This window comes from Dendrobates tinctorius, unplaced genomic scaffold (assembly GCF_039654945.1).
Source record: "Dendrobates tinctorius isolate UK_male_01 unplaced genomic scaffold, ASM3965494v1 ptg000046l, whole genome shotgun sequence".
In the NCBI taxonomy this organism is placed as follows: Eukaryota; Metazoa; Chordata; class Amphibia; order Anura; family Dendrobatidae; genus Dendrobates; species Dendrobates tinctorius.
The window spans coordinates 76,034,762-76,051,050 of NW_027361714.1; the positions used below are offsets into that span (position 1 = coordinate 76,034,762).

The following is a 16,289-nucleotide window of genomic DNA, read 5'->3' on the forward strand; positions in this document are numbered from 1 at the left end:
TCTCTCCTCCACCTCCTGAATGTGAGATGTAACAGGTTTTAACATTAAAGAAAAGTCCTTTAGCATTGCGGTGCTAAAAGCCATCAGCATATCTTTAATTAAAGTTCTTGAAGCAGGGAGATCTGTTGTAGGAAGCTGCTGTAATACTGCAAGTGCACTAGAGGGCACAAGAGATTTACTATTGTCCTCTCCAGAATCCCCTTTCTCTGAATCATCTCTCTCCTTATGCTGGGAGTGCAGGGGAGGTGTGCCTTGCTGCATATCCATCTGCCGGCCGGCTGGAACTACATTTTCCTCGTGTCTCTCCGCAAGTGGGGAAAATCTAGATCCTGGTGATGGACCCGGACCCCGGAGATAAGGTGAGGTGGGTGCTGCCTTATCCCGCACCGCAGCGGTGGTCTTTGCTGGGCTCAGGGGACTTTCCCGAGGAGCAGGAGACCCGGATTACTGAGGGGCCATCTTGCCTGGTATCCCTGTTGAAGAAAATCTCCAATTTGCTTTGGTTTTTGAGATTTCTCTTACCCCTCGTCATCTTGCAGGTGAACAGTGAGAATTCGGGCAGCCGGGTGGGTTGATTAATATGCAGGAAAGGCGCTGAAATTGTCGCTTTGCAGGGTCTCAGGGAAGGAGCACTCAGCTCATGCAACTGGCATCCTAGGCGTCCAGGCCACGCCCCACAATAAATTTGAATTTTTAAAGCTTTGCTAATAAGTACTGCTAAGCAGAGTGTCTTGTGCAAAGTCTGTCAGTGGAAGTCCAATTTAGAGCCATCAGGTGGTTTCCATGTAGCCGTCACCCTTACACCATGGGCCCTGATCTTATTAAACAGCAGCACTGACCTTCATCTTGGCTTCTGGCACAATTATAAAAGCTGTGTCCTAAATTTTTGTGTGGAAAAGTGATAATGAACATTTCCAAGTACAACATGGCATTATTTGCAGAGATGACTAAGAATGGCACAGCTGGACATCTCCTATACATATCACTTACACACCAGACAAATCACATACATGTGCTGTGCATACGCCATTTAGCACACTAACACTTTTCCAGGTTTGCCCACGCAGAGCATATAATACTAACTATAAGCTCTACATACACTAAACACTGGTACAAAAATTGATTGCAACAATGAGAGTCATTGTCAGGAGTTGGACCCAGCATCTCTTGTGCAGCAGGCGGCAGCTCTTCCCTATGAGCTTTTCAGCTCGCTAGACAGTTCCTTGCTAACCCAGATACACGTACCTGTGTTGTTTCTGGTTGTCTTCACCCTGAGTTCCTGATTGGTTCCACCCTGATTGAACACCCTACTTAAACCTGGCATTGCACTTCCTTCCTTGAGAAATTATTGAGCTACCAGCCTTTAGTCAAGCTTCCTTTCACCTGCTCCTTCATTCTAAGATTATACTGCTGCTTCCATGTACCGCCACCTGGCTATTCCTGACTACGCTACCTGCTGCTCCTTTAACCCCTTCTTGATATGCGCTATACACGTACTGCGCATGTCATATTCCTCCCTTTGATGTGGACTCCGTCAATCTCTGACAGTGGCATTTAATGTGATTGCGCCGGAAGCACGTCACTAATCCCATTCATCGGTGACCCCGTCACATGATTGCGGGTCACGGATGAGTCGGCATGACAATCAGAGGTTACCCTAGCCTATCACTCTGGGGGCATCAGCCCCCTGGAGGGTTTAAGAGCCCACTCAACTCCAGCGTTATCAACCTCATGGGCAGAGAGGGCGGGGCATCAGTAAACCAAATTTGTAGGGACGCAACCTGGTCCAAGTTGGACACGTTTTGTAAACATTACAAGCTAGATGTACTATCTAGCCAGCAAACAGCCTTTGGGAGAATGGTTCTCCAGGCTGTTATCCCACCCTGAGGAGGTACTTTGGTATTCTCCATGGTGCTGTCAGGAGGGACGGCCTGGAAAATAGGCACTAGACCTACTGGTAATTATATTTCCAGGAGTCCACCCTGACAGCATGGTTAGTTCCCTCCCTGATTATGTTATGTCGTAATATGATATTGCATACATAAATGTGTTAAGTTGCATCATCCATGGTGTAGTACTTGTTAAAACACTGAGGGAATGGGGGTGGGGAGGGGCCTTTTAACCTCGTGTGCTTTTTCTGTCACTGCAAGGATGAGGAGGACGTCCTCCATGGTGCTGTCAGGATGGACTCCCGGAAACATAATTACCGGTAGGTCTAATACCTAATTTTATCATTAATCTCCTGAATGATGAGGCTCTTTCATGGGCCTCACTTTATATGGAAAAGAATTCTGATATCCTTCATCACAACTATGGATCAAGTGTTTGATGAGCCAAATCATTGTGCTACAGCTGAAACCAAATTGCATAACCTACGTCAAGGGCGGCACTCTGTAGCTGAATATACCTATGAATTTCGCTGTTGGATGGCAGACACCACATGAAATTTAGCCGCCCAGAGGAGTCAATTTTTCCGGGGGTTATCAGAGCTAGTAAAGGATGAGCTTGCAAGAGTCGAGATCTCTGTAAATTTAGAGAACTTTATTCAATTGTGCATCTGAATTGATCAGAGGCTCAATGAATGAAGAAAGGAAAGACTGCGAATATTTGGAAACAACCCTAACTACTCCTTTACTAAATCAACATTAAGGCTGAGTTCACACGTGGCGTTTTTTTCGCGTTTCCGCGGCAGTTTTAACCGCACGATTTTGCCGCGAAAACGCGAAAAATAAGCATCCCATGCATTCCTATGGGATTCCGCAATGCTGTGCTAATGCTGCGGTTTTTACCGCGGCGGAATCGCTTCGCGGTAAAAACCGCAGCATGCTCATTATTTTGCGGAATCGCGGCGATCCCGCACCCATAGGAATGCATTGTTCCGCTTATTTCCCGCATGTGGCTGTGCACACCATGCGGAAAGTAAGCAGAACAATTGCGGATGGTACCCACGGTCCAGAGGAGAGGAGACTGTCCTCCGGGCTTTGGGTACCATATCCCTGTAAAAAAAAAGAATTTAAAATAAAAAATATTGTTATTCTTACCCTCCGACGTCCCGCGCAGGCTTCCTGCTTCTCTTCACGCTCCCGTTCCCAGTAGTCCTTTGCGAAAATGCCCGCGATGGCGTCCGATCTCGCGGGATCGCGAAGTCTCGCGGTAATTCGCGCGACGTCATCGCGAATTACCGCGAGACGTCGCGTTCCCGCGAGAACGGACGTCATCGCGGGCATTTTCGCAAAGGACTACTGGGAACGGATGCGCGGGACGTCGGAAGGTAAGAATAACACCATTTTTTATTTTTTTTTTTACATTCTATCTTTTACTACTGATGCTGCATAGGCGGCCTCAGTATTAAAAAGGTGGTCACACTCGTCAAACACTATGTTTGACGAGTGTTACCAATCTGTCAATCAGTTCTCCAAGCGATGCTACAGAACGCTTGGAGAACGCTAGCATTTTGCAAGCTAAATACGCTTGCAAAATGCTAGTTTTTCCGCGGGAAAATCGCGGGAATTTAAAATGCGATTTTCCCGCGGACTGGAATTCCGGAATTCTCGCGGTAATTTCCGCGAGAGTTCCGGTACGTGTGCACTTAGCCTAATAAACCAACAGGAAATGGAAAGTGTGCTTAAACCTACGCAAATTGATGTAATCCGAAAACCTCTCTCTCTGCAGCAGAGAAGGGGAGGCGACGTACAGAAAATGTATGTGGGTCGCTCTCCCAGGGCTGTGGGATACTCGGTACCGGGCCGGTCTCTCAGATGGGAATGTCACAGCAGCGGTGACCCGGTCCGTGGCCCTGGGCGCCCATGTAAAAGGGGTTGAGTTGGGAATAAAGTTTATAAGTGATTCGTGACGCCACCTGTGGTGTTCAGCAATGTAGATGTTAAGCCGACGCTGCAGACAGATCCTCTGGCACAGATGGTGTAGTGCAGCAATGATGTTGTAGTCCAAAACAGGTAGGGCTGTTTGTCCCATGGCAGTGTAGCGGAATTTTTAGGAAGAGGTGCAGTGTTTGTCACAGAGATGTAGCAGTGCTGAGGATGTTGCAGGAAGGAGGCAAGGACACAACAGGGTGCAGTTTCTTTACCTTTACTTGGCGAACGCAGTCCAGGGTCCTGGTTACAGATGGCACAGGAGCAGGCTAGCCTGGAAGCATCTCAGGGATTTCTCTATCAGATGGGTTGTGTAGTCTCCTTCCTAGCGCTGGCTTGAGGTACATACAGTATGTGTTATACTGAAGTTCCTCCTTCTTATCTTCTCTTAGAACTACCTCGTATGGCAGACAGCTGTAGCCCTTTATCTCTCTTGGCTCACCCGTCGCTGTTGTGCCTCCGAGTCTTAGTTGGGAATAGAGCATTTACAGCTTCCTATTCCTCTGGTTTCTGTTGCAGGACCTTCAGTATCCATACAACCATGGAGACCAGGCTCCAGATCATGCACTCTCACTGGGAGGGAGCTCTCTATCCTCAGCTCAACCTCCAGCTTCTCTCCACACGTCTACACTCATTGTCCTCCTCACACTAACTCCTGATTTCCCTTCCTGGCCCTCAGAGAGCACTCCTCCCCCAATTCTGGTTCAGAGCTCCCTCTGCTGGCCTGGAGTGGGAACTGTGTTGCATGACATGGTTAACTGTTAGAGAAACCCTTCATTGCCTCCAAGCCTGCCATCACCCTCCCTGGAGGAAGGCAATGCCACTGTGGCGACCATACTCCTGGGGGCGCCACATATGCCTCTATTGTGGGGGCTCTGGACATTTTGCCATTAATTGTCCTAATAAAAGCAAGCAATTTAGACCTATCTGAATGGCTAGATCCAGTTATGCAGACCATCTACTCTGTAACATTGCAAGTAGGACTAAATCCATGCAAATCGATGTGGAAACTGCAGATGGATCACCTTTATCAACTGGACAGGTTACTCACAAGACAATTGAACTTGAAATCTGATTTAAATTGAATCATCATGAAGCGGTTAGTTTCTATCTTATTTCCTCTCCAAAATTTCCAGTTATTCTTGGAATTCCCTGGTTATCAATTCATGAACCTATCAACTGGGCATCGAGGACCATTACCTTTCCCTGTAAGTACTGCAAGAACAATTGCCATGCTAATTTATCTGTTCTCGAACAAATTCAAGTATCCGAGATTTCTCATCAAAATTATGATAAAGTACCACCTCAGTACCAGCAGTTCAGTGATGTCTGCAGTAAGAAGAAAGTCGATCATCTGCCTCCTCATTGTTCTTATGACTGTCCCATTGAATTGCTTCCTGGAGCATCAGTTTCGTTTGGGCAAATTTACAATCTTTCTGAGACAGAATTGAAAGTACTGAAAGTAAATCTAGACAAAATTTTTGAGAGGGGCTTCATTCAACTTTCTTCTTCGCCAGCTGGAGCACCCTTGTTTTTTGTAGAAAAGGACTCAACCCTGTCGCCATGTATTGATTACAGAGAAATTCATAAGATTACCGTTAAAAATACCCACTCCCCTTAATTCCTCAGTTTATGAAGAGACTGCGTTCTGCCAGAGTTTTTACCAAACTCGATGTAAGAGGGGCTTATAATCTCATACGAATTTGCCATGGTTATGAGTGGAAAACTGCCTTTTTAGAACTAGATACGGATATTTTGAATATCTGGTTATGCCTCTCGGCCTTAGAAACGCCCCTGCCACCTTTCAGCACTTTATTAATGATGTTTATTGAGATTTCTTTGATCAGTTTGTTGTTGTTTATCTTGATGACATTCTTATATTTTCAGATTACTTGCAGCAGCATTGCAGACATGTCCAGTTAGTCCTCAAACGTCTACAGAATAACCATCTCTATATCAAACTCGAAAAATGTGAATTTGAACAAACCAGGACTCAATTTCAGGGTTGTATCATCTCCCCAGAAGGTCTGAGCATGGATCCCAGTAAAAACAAAGCTGTAGTTGAGTGGCCTACCCCAAGAAATTTAAAACATGTTTAGCATTTTATAAGATTTGCAAATTTATACAGAAGATTAGTGATGAGCGAACGTGCTCGCCACTACTCGTTACTTGCCCGAGTATCACAGTACTCTGTGTACTTGTCAAGAACAGAGCATTTCCGGGATTACTCAGCGGGAACTCGGGTCTCCATCCAGCTTTTTTGGCGGTCTTTAGAGACCCAATCACGATGCAGGGATTGTCTGCCAGGCAATGAAACGCCGCAGCCGTCTTTCTTGTGGTCGTGCAGTGATTGGATGGCCGCACACCATCATCAGGGGTAGAAGAGACTGGACGCCGCCCTGCTCGGCATATTCAGCTCCGGATTGAAATAGTGTATGGAGAGCTGCTGCCGAGATAGGATCAGATTTGGGGATTAGTCAGTGTGGGGTCTACCATCCTAAAGAACTCCAGTCCTTCTAAGGACTAATACCAGAGGATATAGGTTGCACTGTTAGGTAAGCAGGGGGATTGTACGTCGCTCTATACATATCAGTGCAAGGCCTGCAGGCACTGTGTGTGTGTATATAGATATCATTGCATACATCAAGAGGGTTCATTCCCTACTGTCTGTTGCTGCTGCTGCTACCTATAGGATATATTGACCTTATGTTAGGCGTCGGATTTCTGCGTTTACTCCGCAGGGATCCAGACCCTCACATTCTGCAGTCTCCTGCTGTTTACCTACTGCAGAGGAGATTGTAGAGGAGATTGCCTTGCAGCAAATCTCTCCTGAGTCCTTTTGCCCTCCTACTGAGCATGCTCATGGGACGATCTCCCATTGGAGATCGGGAGTCATGTGCTCAGGTCCTTCTCCAGATCTCATTGGTCCATCTCAGAGATCTGGAGGCTTGCAGAAGGTCCCGGCTGCTATAAAAGGCGCGCATGGCGGAACAGCCATGCGCTAGTATAGACTTACTTGCTGCTGTGTGTATGAGGACGGATGTATGATTCTGGTGAATGACTCATTATAAAACCCCTTCCCTCTGATATTATGTATGTGGTTAGGGACCGAGTTAGAATCAGCGCCAGCGCTCCTCTGCTGCAACATCCACAGCTGCTAGCGTCCGACATTGCGCTTGCGTAATAGCTTTGTCGTTTAGCGGCAGTTTCCATGCCGCGCTGCAGTAGCAGCTCTCCTTAGCGTCCGCAGCTGCGACGCCACACACATGGTACGTCTAGACGGATGTAGTGCCGCCGTCTTGGGCTACTCCTGTGACCGGATACCGTGTGTGTATTTATACTGAGTACTGTGACCTCAACAGGCTCAGTCTTTGTATTTTTGTTTATTTGGCATCTCTGTGGCTTAACAGAGATTGCTCTGTGCACCTGGGTGACGTTTAACTCTGTGCGCATTACCGCCATATTGCTCCTGCCACCACTTAGCAGCGGTTATATCACCTACTGCATGGTGGACCCCGAGCGGCGAACGCTCTTTATTATTATTTTTATTTAGTGCGTTCCGCCATTCCTATCACCGTATATACCTAGACCCAGGTCTAGTTGGCTAGGAAAAAATTTTTTTACCAGGTTAATAGAGCTTATTTTATTGCAAAGCAATCCAGAGCCCTTTTTTTATCCATTTGCTTTTTGACACTGCACAATACAGCCAGATCCTTTTCCTAGCACAGTGTGAAAATCCAGCAATTTTAAAGGGGTCCCAAAACTCACTTTTGAGTGCACAGAGAAATCTTTCATTTTTATGTGGTACAGTAGAGTAGAATTTCTTTTGAGTGTCTTACACAATTTCTTGACACCATTTTGGTGAACCCTCAAAAAAATATATACAGGCCACATATTTTACACTGTGGTATATCTGTGACACGCCTCATCCATCCGTCTGCTAAATAATTGGGCATTTTAGGCCTAAATTCCATTTTATTTGCTGTCTGTCAGTCTAGTTATATACAGCACTATTTTGCCATTTTTTTAAAAAAAACAGGCCACATATGTGGCAGTGTAGTATCTCCGTGCCAGGCCTCATATCTTCGTTGTCCAAGTTGGGCCATTTTAGGCTGGTATTCCAGTGTTTTCCTGTCAGTCACTCTCGTTATATACAGCACTATTTAACATAAAAAAGAAAAAAATACAGGCCACAAATTTGTCAGTGTGGTATCTCCGTGCCAGCTCATATACCTGCATGCTCTAAGTTTGGGCATTTTTGGCCGGTATTCCCTTCTTCGCTGTCTGTCACTGTAGTTATACACAGCACTATTTTGCATTTTTTTTTTTTTAAAAAAACAGGCCACATATTTGGCAGTGTGGTATCTCCATGCCGGGACTCATATCTGCGTTGTCCAAGTTTGCCCATTTCAGGCCGGTATTCCAGTGTTTTTCTGTGTGTCACTATAGTTATATACAGCACTATTTAGCATAAAAAAGAAAAAATTACAGGCCACATATTTGGCAGTGTGGTATCTCCATGCCAGGACTCATATCTGCATTGTCCAGTTTTGCCCATTTTAAGCCGGTATTCCACTATTTTCCTGTGTGTCACTATAGTTATATACAGCACTATTTAGCGTAAAAAAGAAAAACTTACAGGATATATATTTGTCAGTGTGGTATCTCTGTGCCAGCTCATATCTGCGTGCTCCAAGTTTGGCCATTTTAGGCCGGTATTGAGATGTTTTCCTGTGTGTCACTCTAGTTATATACAGAACTAGTTTGCCTTTAAAAAAAAAAAAAAACAGGCCACATATTTGACAGTGTGGTATCTCTGTAACAGGCCTCATTTATCTGTGCAAAAAATTGGGCCATTTTAGCCCTACATATTCTAGTGTTTTTGCAGTCTGTTATCGTGCTTATTGACACAAATTTGATAAGCAAAAAAACACTTTTAACTACAGTCCAGATAGTTTAAAATGTGGTTTTTCCCACACACGTATCACATACAAGTTCACTCCCAATTCAGCCATTTGTAGTGAACGTGTATAATATTCTAGTCCATTTACAATGGGCAAGGCGCGTGGCAAGGGACGGGGAAGTGAACGTGATTGTGATGGTGCAAGCCAAGGCTGTGGGCAAGCTGAAATTGGGCCACAGAAAACACCCACATCTTCTTGCTGGACCTTAGTGTCCGAAGTCCTAAGGGACCACAGCAAGACAGCACTATTGAAGCCCGAGCAGTGTTAAAAGGTTGTTGGTTGGATAGCAGATAATACTTCCAGTTACTTATCCACCGCCACCAGCACCCTGTCTTCAACATGGTCAAGTCACAGTTGCTGTGAATCGGGACCACATATTCCACCCCTGATCCTACTTCCTCCCACCATGCTGAGTGCCCTGAGACAACTGATCCCACACTCGGACGCTCCGAAGAGCTGTTCAGTTTTCCATTTGGAGAACTCTTTCATACTACAAGCTCTGTGGATCACATGATTAGATTTATACATGAGGTTCTTTGATTAACTATTTTTTTCAAATCTACAACTACTTTATTATTGCACTAGTACTTTATGTACTCTCTGTATATATCATATGCTATAAGTTCTATGAAACACATGATTAGCTTTTAATTTATGAGGTTTATTTTTGAACTATTTTAGTTTCAAACTTACAACTACTATTGTTGCACTAGCACCAATTTTTCTATATATTATATACATCTTTGTATGTTTTTTCATGTGTTTTACTTGATGTAGTCCATGTATTAGCCATCAACATCTTTCATTCATCCAGTGTCAAGCTATTGTCCAGTTTCTGTATGGTTTACTGTTTTTTCCCTGTTTTTAAATTCTGTGTAATACTAATAAAATATATACTTTTGTATTAAGTATCTTTACAGGACCTTTTTTCTACATGGTTTTTGTGTTTGGTTTCACGGTCCTCCGTGTTAAAACCCGGTTGAGTAGTGGATTATGGGCATTACAAGTCTAGGAGACCCGCTCCTTCACATTGGGCCTATTTTTTCATGAGGCCTTCCTCCACGTCTCATCATCCACCACCACTAGATAAACAGGGATAACGTGTTCCATGCTGCTACAGCCAGTGTCGAATTATTAACAAGGGTGGGTGGTTATGCTGGGTGTAAAATACTTGTTGAAAAAAAGGTTGAGGTATACCCCACAGGGGAATTGTTTGCCAGCCCATACACTTAAGGTACTGTCACACTTAGCGATGTACCAGCGATACCGACCAGCGATATGACGCGGTCAGGATCGCTGGTACATCGCTAAGTGGTCGCTAGTGGGCTGCCACACAGGCAGATCTCACCAGCGACATCACTGGGGACGGGGGTCGTTACTTACCTGTCACACCAGGCGATCCTGCGTCCTCCCGTCCGGCTCCACGCGTCGCTCGTCGTCACAGCAGGAAGCGCCGCAGGAAGCTGACGACGAGAAACAGTCCAGGATGTTCTCGCACAATCAGCGATAACCAGCGGGGGAGCGGGTCTGAGGTAAGTATCAGACACAGCGATATCGCTAACAATATCGCTATAACGTCACAAGTTATAGCGACATTGCTAGCGATATCGCTTAGTGTGACAGGCCCTTTAGTGTATGGACATTACAAATCTAGGAGACCCGCTCCTTTGTAATGGGACATTTTTTTTAATGAGGCCCTTTCTTCCAAGGGGGAATTGGGGCTATTGGGGTACATATGACTTGGTAGCAGGGCAGGCCTTGCAGTAAATGTATAATAGAACAGTATGGGAGTACAAAATGAATAATGTGAAGTGGATTTTCCTGTGCCCATCCAGTACCTGGGTTCAAAGGCTTATTGGGGTCCATATGACTTGGCAGCAGGGCAGGCTTTGCTGTCAATGTATAATAAAACAGTGTGGTGCGTCGTAATTGTTGGCAGCCCATCCACTCACTGCATAGGCAATAACAGCATAGGAGATCCACTGTTTAATAATGGCCCTTTAAGAAGATTAATGCTGCCTGATGCCCCTATAAAAATAGGCTCTGTGACTTTAAGAGTTCCTCCTTCATAAATGAAGCAAGATGTGTTTGCTTATGTGTCATACACCACATATCCAGCTAGCGTTGTTAAATGTTACAATGACATTTCCCAGTGAATGCATTTGTATTGGTTGAAAGCAATGCTAAAGTTGCAAAATGCATCAAAAGCGCTGTGTGTGAACATAGCCCAAGTGGTGGAGGAACATTTTTGTTTTGGGTTAATCATTTTGGCTTAGAAAAAGTCATTAACCTGGAAAAGATGGTCCTTAATATATTTACCAGCAAAATCCATTTTGGTTTTGTTTTTGTAGGTTCTGTGGTGCGCCTGCAAAAAGGGAGTGAAACTCTGACAACATTGCTTAGAGCTGTGACCTAGGAGTGAGAAATGCTTCCAGGGACAGTTGCCATGATGTTCCAGTGTCATTTTAGCAGTGTTTCCATCATCTTCTGATGTTTTTAAACCCTGAAAGGACCCCCGGGGGGATCACGGTAAAAATTCTCGGGTCTCCCATACACTTACATTGGGCTCGTTGTTCTGTCCGAGTCCCGAGTATTCCAATTCGCTCGACCCTAGCAACGAGCACCCAAGCATTTTAGTGCTCGCTCATCATTACAGAAGATTCATTAAAAACTTTTCAGAAATCATTTTACCAATTACTCACAAAGAAAACCAAAGTGTTTTCCTGGTATCCAGTCTTTCGACAAACTAAAGACACTTTGTGAGGTAATAAGCAGGAACGTGGGATGCAGTGCCAAGATGCATGCAGAGCAAGGGTTAACAGGTTTATTTACAGGAGAATGTACTCCACCCAGGGAGTGAGGGATTGTGTGGCGATGATAAGGAATGGGGGCAGAACTGGGAGAGTGGCAGGGTAGGACAGGGACGAACGAAAGTTCAGGAATAAAGAGGTGAAACTTATCAGTCTGTAGTCTTCTTGAGTGCAGCTTCTCAGGGTTCCAACGGTGGCACCGACAACAGTGGCACGTAACGTCTTGGTGGGGTCTGTAACAGGCGGGGATCCAATGGTGGCACCGACAACAGCGGCGCGGGACATCTCAATGAAGTTTCTGGGAGGCAGGAATATTTGCCGTGCTCAAACGTTTCTATCACGGTACTGAGTCTAGTGTGGGGGGGAACCGTCGGAACACAAGTCCTTGATAGAGAGGTTCTGTTCTAGCCGTCTGTCTCTCTTTCTCTATGTGTCGCTCTCACAGTGCAGTCGCTGCCTTCACTAGGGTCACCTCCTAGCGTGGAGGGTAGCAGGGAGCTGACAGTTGGTTGTCCACAAACGATGTACTTGTATGCAGGTGTCTGTCACAAGTCCTTGATAGAGAGGTTCTGTCCTAGCCGTCTGTCTCTCTTTCTCTATGTGTCGCTCTCACAGTGCAGTCGCTGCCTTCACTAGGGTCACCTCCTAGCGTGGAGGGTAGCAGGGAGCTGACAGTTAGTTGTCCACAAACGATGTACTTGTATGCAGGTGTCTGTCAAGTATGAGGTCACTCTTGGGCAGAGCGTGTGCGGTACTATCATGTGGGATACGGCATTCGGCTTAGCTCTGCTCTGCTGGCACGGCTCTTCACGGCTCCACACTGCAGGCGATGGGGGCTCTGTCTATACAGCCTGTCACCAAACCGGTACTTTCTGGTTGGGCAAGCATAGTGCGCTGCTCTCTGCGCTGTCCTCCGCACTGCTCTGCGCCAGACTGACCTTTTTGGCATGCTTCTCCTTTTTATCTGCCGGCTGCTGAGCTTGCTTTCCCAGCTCTCCTCGATGAGCAGGAAGCCCTGTCTCTCTCTTCCTTCCTCCTGCAGCAGGGGAAGGTCTGCCTCTATCAGGCTTTCTCCAGACAGCAGGGGAAGTCTGCCCCACTCAGGCTCCCCCCCCCCGGGAACAAAGAATGCAGCCTTTCTAGTTCTGGACCTGGCATGCAGGTACCCGCAGTTTGGTCTATCTCCTTACATTCCTCCTCTCTTTTAATTCACCCTTCCATGGGCGAGGATTCGTTGTACTCCAGGATATTCACCTGAGGGCCTAGAGCTGCCCACAGTTTTCGCAACTGCTCCTGCCTTTCTGGCTCCATCTTCTCCCGGTAAGGCTTCTAAAGGTCGGTTCGTCTTTTTCCTTGTCTTCTTCGGAAACCTTAGGAACTTCTTGCTCGGTCTTGTCATGGTTTATTTAGAATGCTGGGCAGGTGGTGTAGGAGTTAATGGGGAGAGCCTCTCTTTGGGTCTGGGGAGGATTTTTATAGCTTCAGGGGAGTGCAGTCCCCTGTTGTTTATACTTCTAGTTGAGTGTACCTGACCCTGAGCTGCCTGTGCTTCGTAGCAATCCTTGTCTGTCTGTCTGGTGTTTGATTCGGTCCTGTCTTGGTTTACGTCTCCTGCCTGCTGATTTTGTGCTTTGCTGATTGTCCTGTGTATGACTCCTGGCTACGTTTCTGACCCTTCTTGAGCATACCCCTCCTGTACCGTGCTGCCCGTTCTGTGTATGACCCTTGGCTACGTTGATTGACCTGCCTCTGTACTTCCCTCCTGTACCTTGCCGCCCGCCCCGTGTATGACCCGATTGCATGCTTCACTACTGTACTTCTTTGTGCCACAGCATTCCCTGTACAGCTGGTAGCGTCCCGGGAGCTTGTCCGTGGCTCCACCCACTCCCTCTGACGCACGGTCACGTGACCGCAGGTCCTGCGACCTCTGGGAGTCTCACCACTGCTCCGCCCTCCCCTCAGGTCCTACAGCCAAGTTACTGTTGCCAGCGCTGCAGACTCTCATCACGGTGAGTAAACACTCTGCTGCCTGTTAATCAGCCCTGGTTCTCCGAGAGACAGCGCCAGCTGGCTGTCACTCTGACGATATAAACGACCGGTACAGTTCTCTTCCTCTCCCCCCAACTGGAAGGTGTGTGAGAGGAACCGCCGACGTCATGGACCACAACGTGGAACAATGCTGTATGGCCCACACCCAGCAACAACTGGTTAATACGGTACAAGGGGCTATCGGTCCCGAGAACAGGGACATGTCTCTTACGTCCCCAGAGTCTCCGGTTAAACTGTCGGACTCTTTCTCCGGAGACAAAAGGGAGTTCAGGGCTTTTCGGGAAGGGTGTAAATTGTTCTCTTCCCTGAGACCCCGTTCTTCTGGGGGAGAATTTCAAAGGGTGGGGGTGATTATTTCCCTACTTCGGAGTGCCCCACAAGCCTGGGCGTTTTCTCTAGCCCCTACAGCCCCAGAACGTATGACTGTGGATGCGTTTTTTGAGGCCTTGGGCCACATTTATGATGAACCCGACAGGGTTCGGTTGGCTGAGGACATGGTGATGAGTGCACGCCAGGGTCGGCACTCAGTGAAGTGGTTCTGCTCCGAGTTCCGATGGTGGTCAGCAGAAGTCTCCTGTGATGATGCCACTCTCCGGGGACTATTTCATAGAGGCCTGTCGGAACACCTTCAGGACGCTTTGGCCCTGCATGCATCTCCTGACACTTTGGAGGAAGCCATGACCCAAGCTGTGCGGATGGATCGCCGGCTGAGAGCCAGAGGGGTTATGCACTCTGAAACGTCCTTGTTTACTGGCAGCAAACAGGTGGAGACCAGTCCTGTGCCCATGGAAATTGGCGCTACCTCGGTCAGAGAGAAGAAGAGGAAACGGCGCCGAGAAAAGCAACTCTGCTTCTACTGTGGGGAATCAGGACATTGGAGAAGAGACTGCCCATCATGTCCAGCATCTTCCAAGCCGACGGGAAGCTACTAGGTCTGGGTAGTGATCGAGGAGGCTGCCCAGACCCTCAGGTACTTTTTTCCTCATGCCCTAAGTTTCTGCTTAATGTTGAACTGATAGTAGACAACTATCATTTTGTTTCTACAGCCTTGGTGGACTGCGGTTCATCACTAAACCTGGTCAGTTCCAGTACCGTCTCCAGGTCAAGATAGGGACAGTCAGGTTGGAGACCCCTCTGAAAATCGTGGCCATTGACTCTTCCCCTCTCACCCGTTCGGGGATTCATTACGTTACTAACAGTTTTGTTTTGCATGTTGGTTCCTCCCATGTTGAGGAGATGAAATGGTTTATCATGGACAACCTGCCCGAAGGACTGGTATTGGGCATGCCGTGGCTTCAACGGCACAACCCAGTTATTGATTGGGAGAAAAGAGAAATTGTTAAGTGGGGCCCTAAATGTATTAACTGCTCCTATAAACCCGTGTTCTGTGTTACACCCGCACAATCTGTCTATGAGTCTTCTGTTGGTCTGGAGGGTATTCCGGAGTACCTTAAGGACTTTGAGGACGTGTTCTCCGAAAGCGAGGCTGAGGCATTACCCCCACATAGGCCATTCGATTGCACAATTGACCTGATCCCTGGGGCCAAATTGCCCAAAGCCCGTTTATTTAATTTGTCAGGACCTGAGCGTCTGGCGATGAAGGAATACATAACGGAAAGTCTCCGTAAAGGGCATATAAGACCCTCAGTTTCTCCGGTGGCAGCGGGGTTTTTCTTTGTTAAAAAGAAAGATGGTGGCCTGCGTCCCTGCCTCGACTTTCGTGAACTCAACAAAATTACCGTCAGGAATACGTATCCCTTACCCCTGATTCCAGATTTTTGCAACCAACTCTCGGGGGCAAAATGGTTCTCCAAATTGGATCTTAGGGGGGCTTATAATTTGATAAGAATTAAAGAGGGGGACGAATGGAAAACTGCTTTTCTCACGACAGAGGGGTTATTTGAAAACTTAGTGATGCCTTTTGGACTCACTAATGCACCAGCAGTTTTTCAAAATTTCATCAATATGGTGTTCGCGGACCTAATAGGCCGCTTTGTTGTCATCTACTTGGATGATATTCTGATTTATTCGACTGACGAGGATTCTCATTTGTTACATGTAAAAACCGTTCTCCAAAGACTCAGGGAAAATCAATTATTTGTTAAACTGGAAAAATGTACATTTTTTGGCCAAGAACTAACCTTTTTAGGGCTCACAATTTCACCACAGGGGTTTTGGATGGATCCCAAGAAAGTGCAGGCCATGGTGGAGTGGGTTCAACCTCAGGACCTAAAAGGACTCCAGTGCTTCTTGGGATTCGCAAACTATTATCGAAGGTTTATCAAGGGTTTTTCACAGATAGTGATGCCTCTCACCAACCTCTCATGTAAAGGGGCTGATATCAAAAATTGGTCTCTCCGGGCGAAACAATCCTTTTTAGTCTTGAAGAAATGTTTTATGTCTGCTCCGATACTTGTGCAACCTGACCCGTCCTTGCCATTTGTTGTGGAAGTCGATGCTTCCGAGGTGGGGGTGGGGGCCGTATTGTCTCAGGGGCCAGCTACTCTGACTAACCTTAGACCCTGTGCTTTTTTTTTTTCAAAAAAATTTTCTCCGGCAGAGAGAAATTATGATGTTGTGAATAGAGAGCTTCT

At 46.6% G+C, this 16,289-nt stretch overlaps 1 protein-coding gene across 4 annotated transcripts in view; it reads left to right on the plus strand.

The window, feature by feature from the left end:
• The first annotated feature begins 235 nt into the window (after positions 1-235).
• The window catches only part of DDO (D-aspartate oxidase), a 184,615-nt gene continuing 168,561 nt past the window's right edge, over positions 236-16,289 (plus strand). For 3 of the 4 annotated variants that reach the window (XR_012232320.1, XM_073576008.1, XM_073576012.1), the window contains exons 1-2: positions 236-359; positions 2,151-2,209. Coding sequence is in view for 2 of the 4 variants with exons in the window: in XM_073576008.1 (XP_073432109.1) it covers positions 336-359; positions 2,151-2,209 (83 nt within the window). In the remaining 2 variants the exon portion in view is untranslated. The remainder of the gene's footprint in view (positions 360-2,150; positions 2,210-16,289) is intronic. The other variant, XM_073576010.1, reaches the window with a different exon arrangement.